At 38.1% G+C, this 27,518-nt stretch overlaps 1 protein-coding gene across 2 annotated transcripts; it reads right to left on the reverse strand.

The window, feature by feature from the left end:
- Positions 1-3,143: 3,143 nt before the first annotated feature.
- On the reverse strand, positions 3,144-24,988 carry LOC139728684 (thiosulfate sulfurtransferase-like). Of its 2 annotated transcripts, none has more exons than XM_071639621.1 (5): positions 24,692-24,988; positions 20,648-20,956; positions 19,659-19,785; positions 16,925-17,153; positions 3,144-4,136 (listed from the first exon to the last, which is right to left on the reverse strand). In XM_071639621.1, the coding sequence occupies exons 2-5, from the start codon at positions 20,929-20,931 to the stop codon at positions 3,844-3,846; spliced, it is 933 nt and encodes a 310-aa protein (XP_071495722.1). In that variant the 5' UTR covers positions 20,932-20,956; positions 24,692-24,988; the 3' UTR covers positions 3,144-3,843. The 2 variants fall into 2 exon arrangements, with proteins under 2 accessions (XP_071495722.1, XP_071495721.1); XM_071639620.1 differs by having other exon boundaries at positions 20,648-20,960.
- Positions 24,989-27,518: the final 2,530 nt, after the last annotated feature.

Here is a 27,518-nt window from a genome sequence, read left to right on the forward strand (position 1 = left end):
CGGTGCAATATAGTGCTAACCCACACAATAGTCATTTTGAGATAATCGCTGTTGAATGTTTGGAAAGTCCATACATTATACATTAATAAAACATCAATGATTGCATTTTTTACCATCTTATTGGTTGAATTCAAATATGATATTTTCACAGAGGTTAGAGTGAAGGATAAGGATTATGAAAATGCATGTAACTCAATTTTGACAAAAGTGTGGGTTAGCACTATATTGCACCGACCCCCTCATTTGTACTGAGAGTACAATGACAAAAAGTGCAACATAGATTTCACTGCTTTGGGTTTACAGGGAGCATGATTTATCATATCCGTTTCATATATCTTTGTTGTTGTTTTTTCATTGCCCACTTTTAGTTGTTTTGTCAACATTAAGTATTATTTGTGCTGTTGCCCATTTTATAGATTGAGACTATGATGCATTGTACTTCATGTTTTAGCAGATGTGTTTTATTAGGTCTTCACTTTCTGTGAGGGGATGTCTTGGGTGTATATAATGATGTATCTCCTTTATGAAGAACAAGAGAAATTATTTGTGCATTGTTTATTGAACCTTTCAAAATCTATGGAATAAAATTGAGAAATATTTCTGGAAAAAAAAGAAGAAAGATGTGTGGTTAGTATCGTGGTATTGGTTCCAAATATTGTATTCCAAATAGCAGATTGAAAGTGCTCTGTAAGGGTTTGTGCTACAAGTATATTATATGTCAATTTTTTTTTTTTTTTTTTGCAACATACAGTGTTACTGAAAGCATTAGGACTTGCTCAGGACCATGTATGCTTATGAATGTACCTTTGTGAGACTACATTGATACACAACAGTAATACAGGAATGAATGAAGAGATGAATATTGTGTATTTATTATATACCTGCATACATATAAAAGATAATACAGTAAACCTCGGATAAGTCGACGTCGAGTGAGTCGAAAATCACTTAACTCGAAGCAAAATAAAAAGTCCCGATTTTTCCCTATGTATTTTCTCTAAGAAATATTTGGATAAGCCGAAGTACGAGAGTCGAATTTCGGCTGTGTCGAAGTAAAACATTCAGTCCCTTTTGTACAAAATACACGTAGTTTACATCACTTGAGCCGAAGAAGATTTGTCTGGCATTCTCATATTACATTTAGAGGAGAACAAAAAAATCGGCATGTCGCAGAACCCCGTCCCTGGCCTGCTGCAGGCAAGCATGCACACTCACCGTACCGCTCTGCACGCATGTCGAATACATACACATGTATACATGTATACACACAGCACATCGATACATATACTTTATCCATACACACAGCACATCCATACTTTATCCATGTCAAGCCAGAACTCCTTGGTCAACCAATCGCTGCTTTAGTATTTTAGTGACAGGCCAAGTGGGCGGAGCTTGTTTGTGCGTGCCCGGCTGGCTGTATAGTTTTGTTCAATGGAGGTGGGATGGGCCTGGGAGAGTTTGTCTCAGGGTAGGTTGACAGAGATGGCTACCTATGTTGCACCATAGACATAGCACATGCACATTGCCACATTACAGTGCAGACATTCTCAGAACTACGTTTAACTACTAGTATTGATACAAATTCCATGTTCAATTTAGAACAAAAAAAGAACATTATCTTCAAGAACAGACAAATTTGAATGCAAACACACATATGCACGCACGCACGCACACACACACACACACACATATGCATGCAAATGTACTATAATACATGTACATAACTGTGAGTCGAAAAAAATCGACTCTCGCGAGAGTCGAATTTCACTTAAGTCGACGCATTTTCGTCAGTCCCGAGAGCTTCGACTCATGCGAGGTTTACTGTATTTCTTTATTCTTGAATTTACGTATTACTGTAATTACAAACAATTTACTGTATCACCTGATACATGTATATAAACTTTAATAATCAAAGCCTTAAATATTTTATTTTTAAGAAAAATTAAATGCTCATCAGGCAGATTCTCTAGTGCTTGTATCAAAAAATAATTTATAATGATGCTTTAAATTCAAAAGTAACAGGATTGGAAGACACATCTGAAGAAAACCACACAAAAATACTGAGTACATGTAATAAATCCTGCTGGAAGTCTTAGAACAAAAAAGAATAAACCACATCGAATTGATGATAGTGACAAATGAGATGCCCATGAAAATCATGCTGCCCTTTGAATATAAACGTGTATCTGAAAAGTACATGTATTTTACAGTTAAAACAGTCTTGCGTAGATTACAAGATAAACAAACACAGCACCCGATGACATGGGACATGTAGTAAAAGAAAGTTAGAGAAGCACAACGTACACACTACTTACAAAAAGGCAACCGAAAGTTACAACGTATATTTGATACTGAACAGGTACCATTTCACCAATCAATGGACAGTACGTTTGCTCTATAAAGCAGAAATATTTTACAGGTTTCCATTTAAAATAGACTCGTGTAGATTAAAAGATAAATACTAACTAAATAAACGTAGTAACCCCTGATCGTAAAAAAAAATGAAGGAAAAGTGAGATAGATGTAGAAGCACTAACTAAACACCACTTAAACAAAGGCAACAAAAAGTTACAAGGTTGTACGTATTCTGATACTGAACAGTAGGTCTACAAGTTTCCCCAATCAACGGACACTTAGTTTGTTGTAAAGAATACTTGTATCATGTCTCAAACGAAGTTCATGAAAACTCAAACTTTCTACCCACGAAATCCACACCGAACAGGGTATAGTGCAAGACTTGTACACGCATCAACCCGCTATCAGTGGAGTTTTGAGTTAATTACTGTTTAAAGATCTGCAATCAGCAAAATGCTGCTCTATAGCAAGGTTACTATATATAAACAATTATAATAAAACATAGTACAAGTACATGTGTACTACAAATTGCAAATATTATAGAATAGGGGAAAACGCAAGCAATATAGTCTATATACGATGTAATCTACACTGGATAATGAAAGGTTAAATGGGGAGAGAAGAAGCTCATAGAAAGACAAAAATAATAAAATACTGGCAAAGTGTAAGAGAAGCTAATCTTTTTTATTTTCTTTTTTTTGGGGGGGGAGGGAGGAGTTGGCACGAGTACTAAAATAACCTGCTATTCAACAGCAGATAAGCTAGACTATAGTGTAGAACACATTTTTAGTGGGTTAGGCTGCTATACCCTAGTTTGTTTTGTAATCCTCGTCTTCGTCTTTGCTTAGCGGTGATAGAATGCTTCATAGCTCTGATAGTTGATACTTGATACATGTAGTTGATTAATATTTCTGCAAGCCTTGACCCATGTGTCAAGGTGAACGCAGCGTGTCGTGTTAAAGGACTTATGCGATGCATGTTGACTTTTATTGATTTATAATATCCTGATCACCATTCTATATGGCAAAAAAAAAAATGTCTGCACGGTTGTCATACATTTTATAATAGCTTGCTACTATCTTTCTTCGATCACTTGGAAACGACTGCAAAAATGAAAGTCTTCCGAATCAAAATTTTGTTGGTGACATCATCTGTCAATACTGCTACTTCGAGTAAACTGTCAATTATATGATTGAACAACAAAAGACATTGGAATGCACCTTTCCTAAACTGGATTAGCATAATTTGCATATTTTTCCACACAATGTCTTTTGCTAATCATATTAGTATTAATATTGGAAATATGCAATTATTCTCTTACGGAACGTACCCTTCGTCAAATGTTTGTATTTTCTTTTTCGAGCTGTACACTGGTAGGAAAATCACGTGATGTTTGTATTACGTAGGAGCCAAGAACTAACTGTGGAGTCCCGCCAGAGAATACAGAATACGCAGTAGAACCGTGTTCGATTTATCCAAATCTCTCTACGGATCCGGGACGATGACGACCGAGTCTTCCGGAGCTCGCTTGGAGAATTCATCCCACGATCCGTCGTAAACCGCCACGTCTTCCTTCCCCAGCACGTAGGCCGCCAGAGCCACGGTACACGCCGCGATGCCGACGAAACAAGAAGAGGCGATCGGGCGAGACAGGTCCACGCCCTGGGCCTGGAACACTTGACGCATGTCTTCGGGCGGAACTAAGCGATCATTGTCTTCTCGTATGAAACCGTCGTAGGGGACGTTTGTTGTTTGTCGGATATGGCCCAACTTCAGTCCTATTCGCACCACCACCGAGAAGAATCATATATAAAAAAGGAACAAAACAAAGGATGATAACGAATCGTCACTACGCCGGTGTGGACTACACCAAAGAATGATTACGTATTTTATAGACAGAGGTCCGTTTGTAAAGGGACCGTATAGTTTTGGTTGAGACATAACTTCAGGTTTCTAACATTTTTGGGTGAGATAATGGGAAACCATGAAAGACCATGTAATTCTAGGAGGATTCAACGTTTATTTGATGAAAATTGGTTTTGAAATGGCTGAGATATGCAAAACAGAGCGATCCGAATAAAAAAGGTGGGACCCACCTTTTATTATAATCGCTTTGTTTTACTTTGTTTTTGGATGTCTCAGCCATTCCCAAACCGAGTTTTACCAAATAAACGTTGCATTCCTCTTATGGTATGTTCTGTACTATCTCATAAGTGTTTTCTTGGTATCTCGCAAAAAGTTAAAAGCCCAATCCTCCTCTCCACCGATACTAGGTACTCTGCCATTCCTTAAAGCTCGTGCCATTTTTCAATGTCAATTCCTTAGACATCTAATCGCAATTACGTTGACAGCATAATGAGTCAACACTTATTCTTTCAGTGTACAAAATTCGAAGTAAAACTGTTGACTTCGTTTCAATTATGTGATTTAAATGCTACAGAAATTTGACAGTGAGTATTTGGCACTCCCTGTTTAATTTCTGACAATTAAGTGTCTGATGTTGAAGATGACCTAGAGGGTGCGTGCTTTAAATGATGATGGGTGATGACACATGTCCTCTCCTCATGCTGAAATAAAACTCCTCTGTGCGGGATATTGCCTAGCTAACCCTAACTAGGGATGATCATGCAGTTCTTGAAATCGTGTTTTAGTTTCAGCGAGCATGTTAAAAAACAGAAATTAAAAGGATAATAACTAGATTGCAATAGTTGACCATAAAGTATGATGATTGAAGAATGTTGGCTTACTTCAATATCTAAAAGGGATTGTATAGTTTTCGCTGGGACCTAACTTCAGGTTTCAGTTCAAAGGTTCAGTTCAAAGTTTATTTCATTTTTCAACAAAAAACATATGTTTCACTTCATTTTGTAACAGAAAATAAGGTAAGTAGAACATAGTGAAATAAAAAGAGTATAACAATTGAGGACCTAAAGTAATCATACATCGTATTGCAAGAAAGAAACATAAGTGATCAAAGCGAAATACATGTATACCGTTGTTTTAAATGCGAAAAATGGAGGGACCCACTAAAAAGACAGAGCTTGTAGTATGTGGGTCCCTCTGGGGAAGAACATCAACGAAAAGATCCTAAATTGAACCGTCGTATATACAAACAGATAACAAAGTGGAAGAAGTCTGGAAGCCCACTAGAAATTAGATTAACAAATAAATACATTTACATAGACGCGAACTAACATAAAACAGGACTAGACAGCAAGACAACTACTACAGAAAAGGTTGTAAAGGACAAAACGGGATGGACAAGACTGACGAACTGAAGACAAAATAGCAGACAAGAACGCAAACAAGAGACAGAAACAGTAACAGAACAACAGAAACAACATAAACATAAACAGCGATCTTCGGCAGAAGCATGCCGAGAGAAACAGAAGATAGTTGCTGGGGAAAGCGAAATTTTGACGCCTTGAAGAAAGACAAGAAAATAGAAAATAGAGGGATATATGAACCGAGGTAGCACACGGAGAGTCATCTACTAGACTCTATGGGTAAAAAATGGCATAGATGACAACATTGCAAACCTCTTCGAGTAGGGGACAAAGTAAACAGGTTAGTATTAAAAAAAAGCCAAAAGGTTAATTCAGTATTGTAGAGTCATACGATTGCAATAAAAAAAACTTCAGTCTCCTCTTGAAAGAGTATATGGATGGAGCATCTTTTAAGTCATGATTCAAAGAATTCCAATAATTTGGGCCTACATAAATAAGTGAGTTTTTAGCAAAAATCGTTCTTAAAAGAGGTAAATGAAATTCACCAGATCGCCTAGTGGGATATTTGTGAAATGATTGATTTTTGAGGAACATAGAATCAAAAATAGATGGAAGCAAGTTATTACAATACTTGTACATAAATTGCCCTAAATTAAACAAAAACAAATCTGTCATTTTTAAGAGCTTGTTGGAGGCAAACAACATATTTGTATGAGAACATACAGAGGAATTACAGATAACACGAAGAGCTTTCTTTTGTAAAAGAAACACTTTGTCTAATAAATTCTGATGAGTGTTGCCCCAAACTAATACTCCATAATTAAGATGAGGCAATATTAACGACGAATATAACATAAGTAATGATTTTTGTGAAATATAAAATTTTAATCTATTTATTATACCTATATTACGTGATACTATATTACAAACATTATCAACATGTGATTTCCAGGAAAGTTTGTCATCCACAATGACACCCAAAAATTTGGTATGTGAGACTCTTTGTAGATGAGAGTCATCTAATATTATATTCATACTTAAACTGTCAACAGTGTTACTAAAAAGCATATATTTCGTTTTTTGAGCATTGAGTGATAGCCTATTGGCCCTGACCCAATTTGTCACTTTCTTCAACTCAATGTTGATTTTATGAACAAGAAAATCAATATCATTATGGGCAAAAAATACATTTGTGTCATCTGCAAAATGAATAAAAGAGAGGCTGTCGGATACGCGACAAAAATCATTGATATAAATAATGAACAATAACGGCCCTAAAAGACTTCCCTGTGGGACGCCGCATTTGACTTCTCTTACATCTGAATCATAGTTTTTAATTGTTACAAATTGTTTTCTATCAACTAAATAACTCCTGAACCACTCCAAGGCCTTCCCACGTATTCCATAATGCGATAACTTATAAAGTAAAATATCATGATTGATAGTGTCGAAGGCCTTGGAGAAGTCCAAGAAAATACTAACTAAATGAGAATGGTTATCAATTGCATGAACAACTCTATCAACAAAATGCAAAAGAGCATGCGTAGTACTATGTTTCTCGCGAAAACCAAACTGATAATTCGTAATAACCTCATGTGCCTTCAAAAAATTAATCATTCTCTTATAAATGAGTTTTTCTAAGACCTTGGACAATGACGATAATAATGAAATTGGGCGATAATTGCTGATTTCAAACTTATCACCTACCTTAAATATTGGGATTACTTTAGCTAATTTCATTTTATCGGGAAACACACCGTTAAGAATTGACAAATTGAATATATGAGCAAGTGGATCAGCAACCGAGGAAATAACACCCTTAAGTACAAAATTATCTATCTCATCATAACCAGAACTACGTTTATTTTCAAAAGAGGAAACTATATCAATAATTTCAAATCTGTTAGTTGGTATGAAAAATATGGAATCAGAGTTACGATGACCTAAAAATTCAGTAAAATGAGTCTCTGTTGCAGGAATATTATGAGCATAATTTTCGCCTATTTTTGAAAAATAAGTATTAAAAATATTTGCAATATAAAGGGGATCATTAATCAATTCATCATTCACTTTAACTCTATCAATGTCAGAGTTTTTACTCGGAACATTCATGGCCTGTTTTAAAACTTTCCAGGTATTTTTCATATCAAACTTATATCTCGATAATTGCTTAGAATAATATCTTTTCTTTTCAGAACGTAAAATCATTGTCAAAGTATTTTTGTATGATGTATATCTATTCTTCGATCGCTCAGTTTTTTCAATTTTGTACTTATAATACAAACGATTTTTCCTATTAATTGAACGAAGAATTGATCTTGAAATCCAAGGTAACCTGGGTGTTTTTTTTATACTCGGTTCTATTTCTTTGTTTTGGAATTACATCATCTAAATGATGATTGAAAATTTCCATAAAATTATGAAAAGATATATTAACGTCATCGCTGCCAAATACTCCTGACCAGTCAGCATTCTCGAGAGCCGCATCAAAACTTGCTAACTTTTCAGGTGAAACTCTACGTCTGAACAAAAAAGATGAAACAGGTTTAGTATTAGCTGGTGTTTTAGGTGTAAAACAAGTCATTATTGGTAAATGATCGGTCATATCTGAAAGAATTATAAAAGAATCGGGGAGGGGTAAAATATTACAAAACAAGTTGTCAATGAGGGTGGCAGAGCGATCTGTAACACGTGTGGGTTTAGAAATAAGCGGAAGAAAAGACGAGGACAGAAGTGTATGGAGAAACTCACTAGAGATATTATCATGCTCAGACTTCAGCAAATCAATATTAAAATCGCCGAGTAAAAAGCAATCCTTATTTTTAAAAACGTGTGAATTAGCCAGATCTGAAAAATAATCTAAAAAATCATTAGAATTTGAATAAGGGGGTCTGTATATAACGCCTACCATAAGATTTCTACATCCTGGGATGAAAATTTCTATAAACAAAGATTCAACAATATTGTCCATTCTAGAGATATCTTCATGAATAATAGTATCATAGGAACGTGCTACATACAATGCAACCCCCCCTCCATTCTTATCAGACCTATTGTTAACAAATAAATTATAACCCTCGATTGCGAAATAATTTTCTGCATTGGAAGCTAACCATGTCTCACTTAATCCGATAACGGATAGCGACTGGCTTGCATCAGATTCTAATAAAAATTTTAAATCATCAAAATGTTTATTCAAACTCCTTATATTTAGATGCAAAAAAGAAAATGTATCCTCAGAAAAATTCTGAATTATATTTTTGTATTGATTCACTGTAATATAATTGCACAACTTATTTTGGGTGATATGATCATTACTAAAATCAAAAGGCAATTCATTTGCAGCAGTGTTCAGGCTATCGGTAACAAAATTATCGTAAGGGGTGGTTCGTATACTGGTTGACCCACTCACTGGGTCAGAGTCTAAGCCTGTGTCCCTAAACAATTCAAAAAAATCATCGTTCGATAAGGAATAAAATGGAGCATTCAAAAAATTAGCCATAATTACGAATACAAGACGAATCTTTTAAAGTCTGCGTCATCAACGAGACTAGGATGTAATGAACGAGTGGACAATACAAAAAAATACCCAGTCGCCGTAATGTGGCAAGACACTGGAGTAAGTTACGAACATGGGTGACGTCAAAATCATGATAAGCAGAAGATCGCTGAGGAGACGTAGAACGTGAAACGAGAAGGGGAAGAATGAGGTAAGTAAGAGCAGTGAGAAGAATCGACAGAAAAGGACATAGAACACACACAACACAATAACAAGAATAAATCCAGTGTCTCAGTGGGCTTCCGAGAAGACATACATGCATTGGAAAGGATAAAGAGGATTGTGAGAGCCAAGCCGATATGCCGATATGCTAGAGCGAAGACGGTGGGATAACAAAGCCATGTTGTAGTGTGTTTGGGGGAGGGCTCCCGCCAGATACGGAAAATACGATGGGGAAACATTAGATGAAATAAAATTGTAATGAATAATAATCCTTCAATGATAACACGACAATTTAACTGCATAAGAGAATATGTAAGGAGGTTTAAATACATCTTTCTTGAGTTTCGGATATAACATTTCGGAACGATTAATGAAAGAAAGAAAAAAAAATAAAAAAAAAATAATTACATTCATATTTAACATCCAAAAAACAAATGAGTTCAAGATTTAGGATTAAAGTATTGTACATGGTAATCAAGAATTGTACAATATAACAATGTAATCAATGAGGCGAAAACGTTTTATAATAATGGCCATCAGACAGAAAGGTAACAGAGATATGTACTGGACGGTATGCTGAGGATGCAAAGAGTATGCAGTATACCATGTGTGCAGGAAATCAGAGGGAACGCCAGTGTAAGCGAGAGAGGGCGGCATAGAGCCGGAAGCTAGCGTCCCTATCGTGTGACATCAACATTGTTGAGACTAAGTGTAAGCCAACATATAAGTGAAAGGGGAGAAGAACTATACAGTGCACATAAAATGCATTTTGAAATAGACAACATGTATACTATGAACATGGGAAGTAATATCCGCACAAGAAAGGGGAAAAAATACAGGTATCAAACAGGATAGTGCAAAATTGTACCTCATGACTTCAGGTTATAGGAACAAAATGAGAATAAGGCTGTAGACAAAGGAAATGATAATTCCCGAGGGACCCCCGGAAACCTCACACTGTCCCAGCGAGACACCCGAAATCTGCCACCTGGTGGCTATGAGTATAATGAACAGTATGAATAAAGGCTTTTGAATATACAAGTGGGACAATTTATTGTGCACTTGTCTGCAAGACGGATCTGTGGTAGCAGGAAGAGAGAGAAGAAGAAAAGAAGAGGAGGAGAAGGATAAAAAAGGAAAAGAAAACTAACAAAGTACCACGGTTAGACCATACACAATAGACATTCGCGTGATATTTAGTACAAGGCACGTCACCTGTGTGTTGAATACATAAAACATCTGGAGTAGTTTTAAGGTCCAGAGCGTATTATAATGTTTCAAAAACATTTCAAAACTTCCATTACTACAAAATAATGTACATTTATAGTGCTCAATATTTACGGAACACATTAAAACCTTGTGCATTGCACTGTATGACAAACAGTATGCAACTTCTAAGGTATAGCCAAGGAATCGCGGTGGCAGGATAGAACGGGAAGGACAGATAGGGTATTGGTAATAAAACCTTTCTGTATGTTTACAGACTCTTTTGGTACTCTACAAACCGGAGCAAACCAGTGTGGGATAATTATGTACTTTACATAAATTACTTTAGTTCAAGGGATCCAGGGAATGTTTTCACGATAAATGAACAGAAGGGATTGACACATAATAACAAATACAGGCGTCATGGCAAAGGGTGATGGCATAAGATGAAAGTGTGTTTTTTCACTTCACTTGTAAATACAAAAAAGAAGGGTAATGACATAAGATAAAAGCGTACTTTCAACTCATTTGTAAATGCAAGGAGGAGAGGGTAATGACACGAGATAAAAGCGCATTAGCACTTCACTTATAAGTGCGAGAATTTGCTATACATTGTTAGAAAATTCCTTAGAGACCAAATATCACAGGGTGCATGCGGAACAATGCTGCAGTTTTACAAAGAATGGGGTTACGCTTAGTGCGTAAACCTGTCACATTTGGCCTCATTATCGGAAAGGGGCTAATGAATCCCAAATCACACGGGAGGGGGGGGGGGGGGGGGCTGGATATTCATGATGGGCGTGTCTCAACTCCAATGTTAAGACACACGATAGCCATGAATTAAGTTGGATGTACCATAGAGTGCATCCACTGCAAGGAGTGCATTTTTTAGAACAAAAGAATGGGGTTATGTAAACTGCAAACCTCTAACATCTGGGCTCATCCTCTGAAGGGGTATGGAGTTACTTTAGTTGAAAACACAATTCTAAGAAATTCCAAATCTCTCATCTAGAGATAAGAGGAAGTTAGGATGTGTGCGTCTCAACAATACCATGAGCCATCAAATTTACAACAGCCTTTCAATCCATTCATTTGACTGGGAAAGCCATCATTATTTTTGTCTCAATTTTGGCGGGAAAAGCAATGCAAGCTGTTAAATTGCATCAAGAGGACACCCGTGGTCGAAAGGGAGACGGTATGCCACACACACACATATACACAAACAATTATTGGGTGCATTTTCAAGAAAAGTAACAGTCACGGATGAATTTACAAGGTGGCAGCTAACAGTGGCTATGGTGTCACAGGCAACGTGGACGTTGCTAGAAACTCCATAATGATTCTTACATTACACTAATTTCTATCATATTAATGGGGATTATACTGAGGAGTGCATCTCCAGTCTATTCTATCATCACACAATAGGCAAGCCAAAGAGTGTCGCTGTACCTTAGCACACACATACGCACAAAAAAAAAAAAAAAAAAATCTCGGGCTTTGACCTTTTAAAGGATTGAAATAATCATTCATCCAGCAGGCGGTAACAACCTGGTCGCAAATCACCTCCTCTTTCGGGGGGGGGGGGGGGGGGGGGGGTAGACCGCCACACATACAATAGGGATTTTATATATTAAAAAAAAAAATGACACATTGCCGAGAAAAAAGTCAGTATTCAATTCCAATGAATTCATCAAAATATCATTTCGACCTCCCTTAGTCTGTAACATAACGGGAAAAGGTAACATGGATGAGTGCGATGATTTATCAGATTGACAAGATACAGAGGGTGAACCCGAGAGAGTCGCCGAATTCTTGAACAAATGAGAATATATATGCGAATTACCTTTCAAAGAATTATAACATACATTTTGTCTCACGGACATTAGTGCCCTGTATATCCAAAAAAAAAAAATATTATTTTTTTTTAAAGGGTGTAATAACTTTCATATTATGCATCCTATTGACTACTCTATAAAAATTCGGGGAGAAATTATCATTTATTTGTACTACGCAAAACCACTTTTTCGCCATAAAAAAAAACTAACCAATTATAAACCAAATAAAATACTCAAACTTTTAAAGTTGAAACGTTCGTTCATCATGTAAGAAGCGTCACACCGGGCTTGTCAGAAACGTTTCTCTTTTCTCTTGTAAACTAAATACCAGTGTTTTAAATTGAGTTAATGTACCACTGAATTCATTCCGAGACATTGAGAACAAAAACAACACAAAATAAAGAAAAAACTGATCGGCAACTATAAGAGTTCCATATAAAATGCACACGGAATTTAAGCAATATTCTTGATTGCATTGGCAGTAACATATGTCGCTCTTTCTTTATGGTGAAGAAAAAAAAAATCATGCCGATGTATGAATAAAAAAGAGATACTGGCGAAGAGTCTTGTGCCTCATACATCCTGAATTGAGATTTTTTTTTCTGTCACCTACTAACTCAGGCTGTTTTTTGCCTGGCATTAGAAACAGCAATATTACATTTATGGATAATCTTATGTGAGCCATAAATAAGCTGATATTCTTGGGTAACATAAAGATTCACAATTTTTCTTTGTTTGGTTGCAGTGTACGAAAAAGAAGACACGTTTTCAGACATCAAATTTCTTAAAATATAATTTCACTGTAGAATACATTTTAAATGAAATGAGCTTACTCTTTCCAGTCACTCCAATTTTGCTGCGGCACTCCATTCGATTTTGCTTTACGCGTTTGAAGGTACACCCTGGTTCCATTCTGCCGGATTCTGGTTGAGAGATTCTTCTCTTGTCGAAGTTTATAGGCGATAGTTGCTAATCGTGCCCGCTCCCATTTCATATTGGCAGGTAGATCTGTGCGTATTGACACCCTGGCGAAGTTGAATCCGTGAGATACGCTGTCAGCATAGCTCCGGGCGGGGCTGGTGGATCCCAGTTGGGTAGGACTGTCGACTCTCTCCGTGCTTTCGGGTTGCTGGCCGTCTGGAGTGGATTGGGTCGATTGGTTACTCGAGGGGCGTATTGGGTCCGGTCGACCTCCGGAAGGGGCGGCGGGGGCTGGTCGAGTTCGGGGATGCTCGTACGCCTGTAGCAGACGATTTCTGTCGGCCATTCGGCCAAATCTGACAATTATAGGCTGGGGCCCTGTGGGTTGAGCGTCTCTTCTGGCGGAGGGCAGTCGGTGGGCATTGATGACTGGAATTGCCCGGGCTTCCTCTGAATTAGTGCCGAGGTAGTGACAGAAGACATGAGCAATCGTATCATAGATATTTTCATTCCTATCCTCCGGAATCCCGTAGATAAGGAGATTCTGCTTTCTCTGGTGCAGCTCCAGCGATATCAGTTTTTCATTAAGATCGTCTATTTTGTTTTCCATTGACTCATTTATGTTAGGTATGGTTTCCTTCTCTAACGACTGTATTTTTTCAGCGTTGAAGTTCACGGTTGCCTCAATTTCGGACACATACCTTTTCGTTTCTGCCAGGTCATGTTTCACAGTATTTATCTCCAGCAGTACCGAGTCCATTTTCGTTGTCAACTTGTTGGATAGTTCAGTTATCATGCCTTTCAACTCGTTCATTATGGTGGAAACGCCAGAGTCGGGGTTGGTTGGTGGGCAGGATGTCTGTTCACGAGAGTCCCCGGAATCTCCAGCACCTGTAGTTGGCAGGACATTCACAGGGCCTGGGGTTGGAGTTGGCTTCGGCGTTGCTGGGATACCGATGGCTTGTGGGGGCTCCTGTTGGGGCGCCGGTTGAGGCGCAGGTTGCAATGAGCGCGTCCTCGTGCCCGCTGTGGTAGGTCCCCTTGCATTGCTGTTCCCTGGCATTTTCGACGTGACTTTGGCGGATTTGTCAGATTTTTGCGTTGAAATATGAGTTCGTAGATTATATGTTTTTTGAATATCTGACATGACTTGTAGAATTAAATGGTATTCCGCGTGGTATTGCACCTTTGACGACAAGTAGAGGTTGTACTTCGATATGTGTAAATGACGGAGGAAGTATGCGGCGGGAGCCCACCCAGAAACACGTCTGAACTCTACGACTTGCGCATGTCTGGTCTTTTGTAACATTTTGGGGTATATTATATTAGATAACGGTCATTTGAGATCTCAGTCACATTTTCAAAGCTTGGGTCTTGGTTTTAAGGTAGAAGAATTGCTTAAACTGAATGATATATTTAATGCTATACCTCAGAAATGGAAGGACTCTATGAGAGCAGGTACACTTCAGCAAGTTGATTTCACAAACTTTGACTTAAAATTGATTTTTTTTTTTTTTTTGGTCAGAGAGTAAATTTGCAAGTTTTAAAATCGAGAAAAATATATGAGGCTATGGTGGAAGATTTACAGTCATCTTATGTTTTACAAATTAAAGATGACCACAGTAGCTATGATTATACAAACAAAGAAATAAAAGATCTTTTTATTAAACCGAGTAAGTGTACATTGATAAGAAAATATAGAGAATTTCAATTTATTATGTTACATGGCGTAGTTTACACTAAGGAGCGTTTAATGAAGTTTGGTTTTGTAACAGACAGCCTTTGTTCCTTCTGCCAACATGAGCCTGAAACTTATCTGCACTTATTTTTACACTGTGTTAAAGTGAAACCGTTATGGGAATTCATAATTAATTATTTTGATATAAATGAGTTAAGGAATATGGATTGGAGAGATATATTTGGGGGAATCTCGGATTATTCAAATAGATCAAAATGTGTAAATACTTTGATTATCTTAATAAAATACATTATTTTTAAATCTAGAACGGGAAATAAGTTACCCACTGGAGAAAAGATGCAAAAGATTATTGTTGAATTAATAAATGAGGAAAAAATCCTTGCGACCAAGGCTGGGAAGCTACATGTACATTTACAAAAATGGGAATATTTTGAGACTTCGTTGAATAAACCAGTCTGAAGCTACGTGCAACGTTTGTGACTTTTATGAAAATAGTAATGTTTCCATAGTATTCCACTCTTTCTTTTCTTCATTTTTTTCCTTTCCTTCATTCCTCCTCTTCTTCTTCTTCTTCTTCTTCTTTTTTTCTCTTGTGTTGTTTTGTATTTTCTCCCCCTCCTTTCCCATGCGTTCCTGTCAGCCTGTTGGCGGGCTGATTATATAACTATATTTACTATATTGTGATGTGCAGGCAAGAGCAGTTAACCAAATTAGGTGCATGTGTATATGTGTGTGTGTGTGTATGGGTGTGTTTGTGTGTGTTTGTGTGTTGCATGTGTACAGATAAGGGTGGGGGAGGAAACAGGAAGGGAGGGAACTGGTGGGGGTGGTCATAGGGACTCAGGAAGGGATATGAGTTAGTAGGTGGGCGGGTATTGGTTGATTAATAATATGGTTCCATTATTTATCACTGTATAATTTTGCTGCATAATTCATTTGGATGATTATTAAGATTAATGCTAGAAGAATTGAATTATCACTGTTAAATTTAAGCAATTCTTTTTGAGAGCATAGGGGAAGTGACTGTATGTAAATTGATAATTGTTCATGAAAATGTAATTTTTGTTATGTCATTATGTACAGCAATAGCAAATTTGCTATTATGATCACAAATGTATATTTTCGTCATTTCAATTGTAGCAAATGAAAATTGTTATTTTTTTCTATTACTTTGAATGGAACAGAATAAACATCGTTGAAAAACAAAAAAAAAAGTGTATGTGTGTGTGTGTGTTTGTGTGTGTGTGGTTTTTTAAAGAGGAAATCTACTCAAAAAAATAAATAGCTTAAAAAAAGAGATAAATATTCCCTACAGAACGATACAAAAATGAAAAAAATCGGGTAAGAAATAAGAAAGATATATTTTGAAATTTCACAATTTTTCGGAAAACATTTAAATTATTTTGTACATAGTAAGTTCACGATGAAATGCTCTCACAATTTTTATTCATTTCATATACAGAAATGATAAAAATCAACTGGATAGATATAAAACTTCCCTTAAAACTGCGTGCCCATGATAAAAAGAACGAATGTTAAGTCCGATATATCTTGGTATGTGAACATACTTTAATATGATCAGCTAAAAATTACAATTTTTTCGAATTTCATATGTAAAAAACATGAAAAATTGTGAGGGTATTACATCATCAACTCACTCATTTGAATATCAGTAGGTATGGTCAAGAAATATTTTCCGAAAGAATGTGAAATTTCAAAATGTCATATCATCCCTATTTCTTGTCCCATTTTTGTCATTTTTGTATCTTTCTATAGGGAATATTTTCTCTTTTTTTGTGAAGTTTGTTTATTTTTGGGGTGGATTTCCTCTTTGAGAGCCAAAAGTATGTGTGTGGGCCTATGTGTGTGTGTTTGTGTGTGTTTGTGTGTGTACGGGTGTGGATGGGGATGGGTGAGGGGGTTGGGTGGTTCCGCGGTCCCTGTGAACGGTAGATACCTGGCCAAATTGAAGCCATGCTGCCATCAAACCACTCCTTCTTTCTGCTGTCGATCATGGTGAAGTCGCCGGTTTTCTGGTTGTCGAGCACCTGATCGAAACTCTTGAGGATGTCGCGTCGGGCAGGTTTTGCCGTGAAGAGCTTTGGTTCAACCGCCGAGCCGTTCCCGCTTTCGACTGGTTGTCCGTCAGCTTGCCACTGCTTCAGCCCACCATCCAGAACAGAAACCTGTAAAAGGTAGGTGGATTCCCGAGCAGGCGCGCCGGAAGCAGTTTTGGATTGGGGGGGGGGGGGGGGGGCAAACATCGGAGGGGGCTCAAGATTAGACCATGCATATGTTACACAATATACACATACACACACACACACACACACACGCACACGCACACACATCTATTATATATATATATATATATATATATATATATATATATATGTAAAGTGGCGTACGGTTTGTCGAAACATGGGGGGAACCATAAAGTAATTTTGACGGTCTGTATGCTTGTGCGTGTGTGCGTGAGCAATAATGGGACTACAATACATTACGGAATGTGATACATTCAACAACGCAGTCATTGAGGAACATTGTAAGTTTTCCTCACATGGATTGTGGAATGACGGTGTGAAACAATCGACAAATTATATACTGTCAGCAACATAAGGTGAATGGCATAACAATAAAATGCGAGCGAGCGAATCGAGCGAGCTTGAAAATTTTGATATTCTACAGTTCCAAAACTGGAGTTTTAATTGTAGCTATATATTTCGCTTAGGAAATAAATGAGGGCGCATCGGGCGCAACTGCTGGCAATTATTGGCAGCAACATTAGGAGAATGGCATAACGATTCGATGCGAGCGAGCGAAGCGAGCAAGCTTGAAAATTTTGACATTTTACAGTCCAAAAACTGGGGTTTGTAGCTATATCTTTCACTTTGGAAATTAATAGGGCGGCGCATCGGGCGCAACTGCTGGCAATTACTGGCAGCAACATTACGAGAATGGCATAACGATTCAATGCGAGCGAGCAAAGCGAGCGAGCTTGAGAATTTTGACATTTTACAGTCCCAAAACTCCCGTTTGTAGCTATATCTTTCGCTTTGGAAATTAAGGGGGGGGGGCATCGGGCGCAACTGCTGGCAATTATTGGCAGCAACGTTAGGAGAGTGTCATAACGATTCAATGCGAGCGAGCGAAGCGAGCGAGCTTGAAAATTTTGACATGTTACAGTCCCAAAACTCCCGTTTGTAGCTATATCTTTCGCTTTGGAAATTAAGGGGGGGGGGAATCGGGCGCAACTGCTGGCAATTACTGGCAGCAACGTTAGGAGAGTGGCATAACGATTCAATGCGAGCGAGCGAAGCGAGCGAGCTTGAAAATTTTGACATGTTACAGTCCAAAAACTCCCGTTTGTAACTATACCTTTCGCTTTGGAAATTAAGGGGGGGGGGGGCATCGGGCGCAACTGCTGGCAATTACTGGCAGCAACATTAGGAGAGTGGCATAACGATTCAATGCGAGCGAGCGAAGCGATCGAGCTTAAAAATTTTGACATTTTACAGTCCCCAAACTCCCGTTTGTAGCTATATTTATCTTTCGCTTTGGAAATTAAGGGGTGGGGGCATCGGGCGCAACTACTGTCAATTACTGTCAGCAACATTAGGAGAATGGCATAACGATTCAATGCGAGCGAGCGAAGCGAGCGAGCTTAACAATTTTGACATTCTAGAGTCCAACAACTGTCGTCGTAGCTATGTTTTTCGCTTTAGAAATTAAGGGGGAGGCGCACCGGGCTCAACTGCTGGATGCGAGCGAGCGAAGCGAGCGAGCTTGAAAATTTACAGTCCAAATTTACACATTTACATTTTACAGTCCAAAAGCTGCCGTTTGTAGCCATATTTTTTTCCTTTTATTCATTTATATACATATTTATTTCATTTTATTTGTTTATTCATTTATCTTGACTATTATTATTATTATTTTTTTTTTTGGGGGGGGGGCTTTTTGGGGGGGCAAAAATGCGTTTTGCCCCCCCACTTTTTGGATTGGGGGGGGGGGGGGCCGCCGCCCCCCCCCCCCCCCCCCCCCCCTGCCCCCTCACTTCCGGCGCCTATGTTCCCGATATGGATTGAACTGAAACTTAGAACTACTTGTTGTTATTCCTATACTGAAGTGGAATTGAAAATCCCGGACGACGCTAGAAAATGAAAGCTCCAAATTGCCACACACCATTTTGTCTAAGAATTGACCAAGAAAAGACGATTGTCTCAGCAACACACAGTTTGATACATAGCGTTGTTCAAAAGAGTGATATTGACAAAAACAAAACAAAGCCCAGTTTGAAATTGACTTCCGTCATCAGCATCAGCCCAAGAGCCATCCAACATCCTACAGCTGCATTGAAAATTAAATAATCGAAGTCTTCGTTTCTTATAACCATTGATACGGCAATGGAAAGGTCTGCTCGCAAATCGGTATAATATTATGATTCTGTGGTAGTCCCAATCATTATAGTATAAGGTGCCATCATTTTAGGTTATCTATATAATTATAAAAACGCATCAGGAGTGATGAAATAATGAATGACGAAAATAAATAAGCGGTTTACCGAATGAATACAAACAGCGTTTTTTATGTTATATAAGGAAGCCAGTGGGACGTGAATGCCATATCAGAGTCATGATAACAGCACATTTTGTAATAGTGGTGTTTGTATCAATCGTGAACAGCTTCACCTTGTCGTGACCAAACAGGCGAAACATCCACCACGTCCGCGGCGCCGACAGCACTCTGAAGACGGGATCGTTCTCGTAGACGACCACGTGAGTGTCGTTGTCAATGCCTAGTTCGCCGCCAACGTACCTGAAAGGAAGTTGATGCATTAAATCAGCGGATCCTCAAACCATTTGCCCTTATTGACACCTCCACTACCCCCACCCCCTACACTAAAAATGTTCTGTACAGTCCCTGTGAGGTGCATACATGTACTATATGACAAAGTATCGCAAATGACATGGCGTATAATTGAAGGCGTATTGTAAGTTAATAGAACTTTGACTAACACTAATTGTATATTGCCAGAACTATTGCAAGTTAGAATGTGACGCTGTGATAAACGTCTTCGTTAAAGAACGCTGTTATCTTATTTCCCTATTATAGCATTCAATTTAACAATAAGACCATAACAAAGCTTTATGCATCTACTGTGATTTGTCTAGCGCTATACATCTACTTTGACTAACACTGAGTATATTGTCAGAACTATTGCAAGTTAGAATGTGACGTTGCGATGAACGTCTTCGTTAAAGAAAGCTGTTCTTGTATGTCCCTGACTAACAAATCATCCATTAGACGTTAGACCATGGCAACGCTTTATGCATCTACTGTGATTTGTGTAACGATTTACATCTACGCAACTATTTGAACGATTTTTTGATTTGATTTGATTTGATTTGATTTGATTTGCTTTTGGTTTATATTTATTTCAACACAGTATTAAAGCCTGCAATCAGCTTTGAAGCTGCTTTTAAGCAAGACCGTGTATGAGAATTTACAAAACTGAATAACAAAGATTAACAACTACAAGAATGATAACAAATAATAAAAAACTGATCAAACGCAACATAAATTGGACATACAAACATACAAAATTAAAATTGGAACAGAAATGAATACAAACATAAAATGATTTGGAATAACATAGGACAGATGGTGAGATGCCAACCTGCCGAACTCTTCCGGACTCGGCAGAGTGAATTCCAGTCTTGACGTCTTGTCCCGACACTGGTTGAGATCGAAGTGAAGCGATCCTGGGATGTGGACCGCCAGGTATGCCTTTCGTCCTTCGTCCAGTAAGCCCAGCCACGTTGCGTCGAGGATGCACAGCCTCGAAGGCGTCGTCGACGACGATGGCGACGGGGTTTCTCCTTCAGCCGTCGAGCGCTTCCGAAGTTGTTCGACCAACCACTGCGTGCTCACAAGAGCTTCCACCTTCTCCGAAGAATCCATTCCTGTCTGGTTTCAATGTAGAATCCTACCTGAAAGAAAACCCCGAAATGTCAGAAAGTCACATGTCGCGACCACAATGAAATTTATTAAACAAACACTCTTAAAGATCATAAGCTGAATAATAACTTGCCAATATAATACGAGCAAGTGACACAAAAACAGACTTCGCCATGCACACACACACACAAACACATAATGAAATTAGAAATGAAAATACCTGGCTCGTAACACACAAATTCACACACAAACACACACACACACGCATAAACACACACACACACACACACAGGAAACAGGAATATATAAAAAACAACACCCCAAGAAGACTATGTTTCAGTGTCTATAAATTTGTTCATGTTGGTAAATAGCAGGGGTCACGGAATCGGAGGGGGGGGGGCAGGGCTTTGCCTGCACCCCACTTTTTTTTTTTGCTATATATATATATATATATATATATATATATATATATATATATATATATGTGTGTGTGTGTGTGTGTGTGTGTGTGTGTGTGTGTTTGTGTGTGTGTAACGTTAAAAAAACGACAGCAAAACCTATGACTCCCAAAGGTTCCAACCGTACGTCAAAGCGGGGTGAGGGAGCAGGGGGAGGGGGTATGATTTGCCCCTGACCTCAGTCAGCTCTCAGCTCCCCACTCTTTAAAAAAAAATCCGCAGCCCCTGAATAGCTTTGTATTTCGATATGAAACTTGATAGTGCTAGATACCAGTGTGTGATGAATAATAGGTTAATTCAATCGATAGACATTTGCTTTTTCAGTTTCCTCGCTATCAAAAAGATAACGACAAACCCGCAGTGTCAAGAGCATCGGGATTTCTCTCTTTACGCATTTTTAGGGCCTGTCACATACCTGTTGTTGAATGCTGGGGAGCTAAACACACGCACACAAACACATACTTATACAACCAACCACACATAGAAGAATACGTGCACATTTTTTATCGTTTTGTTCGCTTCTTCTCCATTCATTTTAGAGGTCAAAAAGGTTATCATTATTGTATCACAAGAATGAGACGCTTGCATCACACTACTAAAAAAAAATCAATTGAAAAAGATTGCAAAAAAGTTGGGATTCGATAGAAAATGAAGGATTTCATATTCGATCATGAAAAATTGTTGTTATTCTTAATAACTTCTGGTCCATTTTTTCGAAGTGTAAGAATACTGGAAACTAGAAACTTTAAGTTTGTTGTGAGGAGTGTTATCATAAATTGTCCTACTGCGTTTAAAAATACATATCATTCTCCGGCAAGATTGACCTACTGCGTTTAAAATACGTATAAATTCTCCTGCAAGATTGACCATACTTGAATTTCATAGCTGATTTCCTCAACTGTGTGTTAATCTGGTGACAGATTCAACACTTCTTGGATTTATGTTTTTTGGACGAAAAAGTACAGATTTTGGATAATGATTTTGAAATGAGATCATCAAGAAATCATGTACGGCGCTATGATTACTTTTGTGGCGACGGTGAAATGTATAATATATACGTGTCTATATTATACACATTTATTCATATGTATCGTCAGTTCATGTGTGTCATTTTAAGTTCAGTAAAGTTCAGTGACATTTATTTTCAGTAGGAAATTAATGTGCATAGATTGTAATATAACAATGCAATCAATTTGAATATGCTGTTTGCACATCTCCAGGGCCCCGTTTTATAAAAGATGTTAGGATGGCAGCTCTTAAAGGGACTGTACAGTTCTTGTTGAGGTGGGGATTCATGTTTTGAACATTCCTAAGTGAGATAATGAAAAGCCTCTTATGAAATATGAAAGAGGATGTAATTTTAAGAAGGATTCAACGTTTATTTGATGAAAACTGGTTTTCAAATGGCTGAGGTATCCAAAAAGTGCTAATAATAAAAGGCGACATGCCACAACTTTTAATTAGGATCTCTATGTTTCACCTTGTTTTTGGATATCTCAGCCATTTCAAAACTGATTTTCATCGCATAAACTTTTGACTCCCCTTAGAACTGCATGCTCTTTGACATCTCATAGAGTGGTTTCTGAATATCTCGCAAATGTTAAAAGCTAAATCCTCACCTCGACCAGAACTGTACACACCCTTTAAATTGCTGGAATGGCAACTTCCCATAGCAACAGCCAATCAGGAAGCTGGATTCTTGTCGTTACCATGACAATTGCCATTCCAGCAAGAGTTGCTGTCATATCAATTCTTTATGAAATGAGGCCCAGAAGTCAGGAACTTATATAGCGATCGAGCGTGCCCTTGTTATAAATGAAAATGTACAGTATATAAACGAATATAAACGAATTTATTATAGGTATAAAATGGAGAGATAAAATACAAAGACAGGGACAAGGACATATTATACTTGACATCAGCGAGGACGTAAACATGGGCTCACCTAACAACAATAACTGGACGTGAGACATAACAGATGTGAAAGAGTTAGAGTGGAGGGTCGAGGGAATAGAGAGTGGAATATGGATATGGAAGACAGCCGTCAGTCAGTAGAAGAATTTTTACATAATTTATATAGATTGACGGTGAGAAAAAAAATATTCACTTAGAACACCCTGTTATACATCTTGTCATCGAGAAGTATCATGCAATAATTGAATAATTTTGAAAGAAAGGGATTCTCTAGATGTTACAAGCGAGAAGGCATTTTACAAGAGAAGTGGCGACCAATAGAGGATACAGGCTTACTATGTAGCCCCCCCCCCCCCCACTTAACTAGGCTTATTAAGTCTCTATCAACAAGTTCTGTCCACATGATGCTTTACTACGAGTGGGGATCCCGCGGCTCGTTGATTACAGAGCGCTCTTAACCCCGAAGAATCTCGTAAATAGACTACAAACAATTATTATCTTCGAGCTTCTATAACTTCAAGTTAGCTATCAACGAGTGCGAGTGCGTCTTTGTGCTTAACTATGAGCTTGTAAAGTTATTAAGATCACACCACAGTTCTATACATTGATTGAGCTATTTGGGTAAAGTTCATTGACCATTAACCTTTGAACATGCTGGACTCCATACCAGTATTCGAACTTGACAGGCATTTAAGGTTACATATGTATCTGTGGTGTGGGTTTGGTGGTCAAAGGTCCAATCCGTGAAAAATTTGAGAGTGTAAACCACAGAATGAGAATTCTGTGGTGTAAACCACATTTGTTGAAGACGTCGATCGCCGATGATAACGGCATCCATGTCGGAAAAGTGACACGTATTTTATTATGTGTGGCTTCTGCTCCGCAGGCGAGACAAAAACAAGAACAACTGGAACAAACAGAAATATATTTTATCTATATATACCTGCTCGTCTTAGGTCTGAATAGGCTCTTGGTCCTTTGCTTCTTTTTTCTCATACTTTTAGATAAAAGTGTCAGAAATATAACAATCCAGTATTGATACAGATGTTCAGCTGACTCTATTCGCTTTTAGTTGAGCAGACGATAGATGCCGATAGTGGCGGGAATAAGCTCCTACGATCCCCAAAGTGGCGCAGCCCAGGACTACCGTCACAACAGATCACGTATCTCAATCTTTACACATTCATGGGAAGGCCCTAGGGGAAACGCAGTCCTTGTAAAACAATTAAGGACCACAATTCTCAACCTATATTATACATTTCATCAAGAAAAAGTTGGCAACGTTTATAGATATTGATCGCAAACGAGAACAGTCAGACAATACAGCATTACCAACGTTTTCAATGACTAAATGCAGTCATCGAGAAGAAAATCCAGTAGTTTATACTCACGATATATCATGAGAAGGCTTCGTCACCGACTACAAGCTGTTAGAGGGACGACTGAGGTGCCTAATAGAGGTGAGACAGCCAGCTTGGGAACGTTTCACATTTCTGGCGATGGCAATGGCTCAGAAATGAGATCGCCTTTCACAAAGGGTGCACGCTTGAATAAAGAAGGAGAGAAAAAAAGATATATCTTTTTTTCCCCTCTCTTTCTCAGATTCGAGACTACATGCTCAATGTCGAGAAGCCATCACGGGTTGACAAACCTACCCTCTCATGATCACCTCGGCCCAGCTGAATGAAGTATTGTGTGACTGTACCCAGCTTGTAAATGGGCCATCTTGAGGTCAACACGACGTTCACTCAATAGTTTGCAGTAGAGTTCTTGAGCGGATGTTCTGTACTTTGTCCCTTCCTCGCAAAAAGTTTTCACTTGGCAGTCAGTGTTGAGAGAGCTGAGGCTGAATCACCATCCAAAGCACCTGCTTTAAGTTATAAGATGCAGACTCCTGCCGTTGTTCTTTTCTCTCTGTTAGTGTAGTTGGGAATAATAAGTGCATTGCTGAATTTATTGTGCTTGTTCAAATACTTTACAGTTTGGTCATCATTATTATACTATGAATTTGTACATTTTTGCTCAAAATCCGCTGTACCTGAAAGGGATGGTACAGTTTTGGTGGAGATGAGAATTGGGCTTTTAACTTTTTGTGAGATACCAATGAAACACTTATGATATAGTACAGAACATACCATTTTAAGAGGAATTCAAAGTTTATTTGATGAAAATTGGGTTTAGAATGACTGAAACATCCAAAAACAAAGTAAAACAAAGCGATCTTGATAAAGTGTGGGTCCCACACTTTATTAGAATCGCTCTTTTTTGACATCTCAGCCATTTCAAAACCAATTTTCATCAAATAAACGTTGAATTCCTCATAGAATTACATGCTCTTTCATATTTTATAAGAGGTTTCTCATTATCTCACCAAAAAAGTTAGAAAGCTGAAATTAGGTCTCAACCATAACTGTACGATCCCTTGAATGTATACCGTAAAATGACGATGATTTTCGTTTTAAAAAATGCAGAAATAATTAAGTACAGCCAGTATATATCAAATCAATACTGCGTGTGCGCGCGCGCGCGTGTGTGTGTGAGTATGGAGGGGGAAAGTGGTGTTGTTTGGGGGTGGGGATCAAGATCATGTGAGGGTTGTTTGTTTATTTTTTGTTTGTTTGTTTTTGTTTGTTTTCCTTTTCCATCTGACAAGATGGTTGGATAGCCTATACCATAGAAGTTTTGTTTGTTTGTTTTTGTTTGTTTTATTTTGTTTTGTTTTGTTTTGTTTTGTTTTTTAATTTGGTGGCTTATATACTAGTTCTTCACCTCGCCTTGTACCTTCTTGGTCATGTTGGCCAAAAGTGGGAGTGGGAGAGACTAGCGCTGGACAGGCTGCTGAGGCTTCGCTGGGCCGCAGGAATCTGATGGTCCTAAAATGTAATCAGTATAGGATAGTACTTGTGGTAACCCTTTCCGTTGACCAAAAGATCGGTCTGTATCTGGTCGTCGGGGATCTCCGCGGAGACTGCGTCTGGCTTCACGGATCCCCTCCGGAGGAGAGCGATAGCGTCCCAATAAAAAAATAATAATAATAAAATAAAAATAAATAAAAAGATAAAAAAATAAAAGACTCCTCCGGACAGACGGATCTTACTACCCTTTCTGCACATCACAACACTTCTTGATGCTTTACAACAATCACTCGAATACTTCTATCTTACAATGTGTAGGCCCTGAGCTGCATTCCTGCCAATTGTCATGGCCAAAGTGATCATAGCATGAAGTGAGAATGTTATAGTCATGCTTTGAAAACACCAAAATATCCCCGCGGAAGACAAGGGAAATATCATGGCTGACTAGAAACTGTTTGTAAAATGGGACTTTCGTAACGCATATTGTCAGTAAAGACACCACTCATATTTGATAGGCCTACATAATTATTGCTATATTTGATAAATCCGCGAAAACTATCTTCACAGAGATACAAAGAACTATTTTTGTCAAGTATTTCGTGTCCTTCTATAACTACTAAAGCATTCTATGAATGTGTGTGTGTTTTGGAGGTTGTATAGCAAATTGTGGAGGGAAAGGAAGACTAAATAGGAGATTGTGTATTTGCTGAGGGAACGCGGAATGTTTGGACTTTGGAACTACTGTATGTTGAAAGGTGGGGAGGAGGAACGGCAAATGTCTGGCATTGAACTGGATTTAAAGGGAGACGGGAGTATAGATAAGGTTTAGGGTGGGGCTTACTATAAAGGACAAACGAAGGATATCATACGAGAAGGAAGAGTCGTGTGTGTGTGCGTGTGTGTGTGTGTACGTGTTACTCATATTTTTGGTGATGTTTCTTTTTTTTTCTAATAAAATATTTCGTTCACATTTGATTAGGCCTATACTCTTTGACAGGAGATAGGCCCTATATGTTTTATATATATTCATTTTGTATATTTGAATATTAATTTGTACATCTTATTTGTTCATGGGGGGGGGGGGGCATTTCATGAAGCATTTTGTCCGACAACTTTGTCAGACAAATTTGCTCTCAGCCAATCAGATGCAACGATTTCAGTAGCTTTTCACAATTTATCAGACTAAATATCTGACAAAACGCTTCATGAAATTCCCCTTGAACATTCAAGTGGAATGTTTAAGTGTATTCCTTGACAGGAGATGTGTTTCGTATATTCGTATTTGTACATTTGAGCAGTAAGTGATATGTAGAGTGAACTCGAAATAAAATATACTAAGTAAAAAAGATTTCATTTCAATCAG

This window comes from Diadema antillarum, unplaced genomic scaffold, assembly GCF_040938485.1.
Source record: "Diadema antillarum isolate AM-2024a unplaced genomic scaffold, OU_Dant_1.0 seq00000190_RagTag, whole genome shotgun sequence".
Classification (NCBI taxonomy): domain Eukaryota; kingdom Metazoa; phylum Echinodermata; class Echinoidea; order Diadematoida; family Diadematidae; genus Diadema; species Diadema antillarum.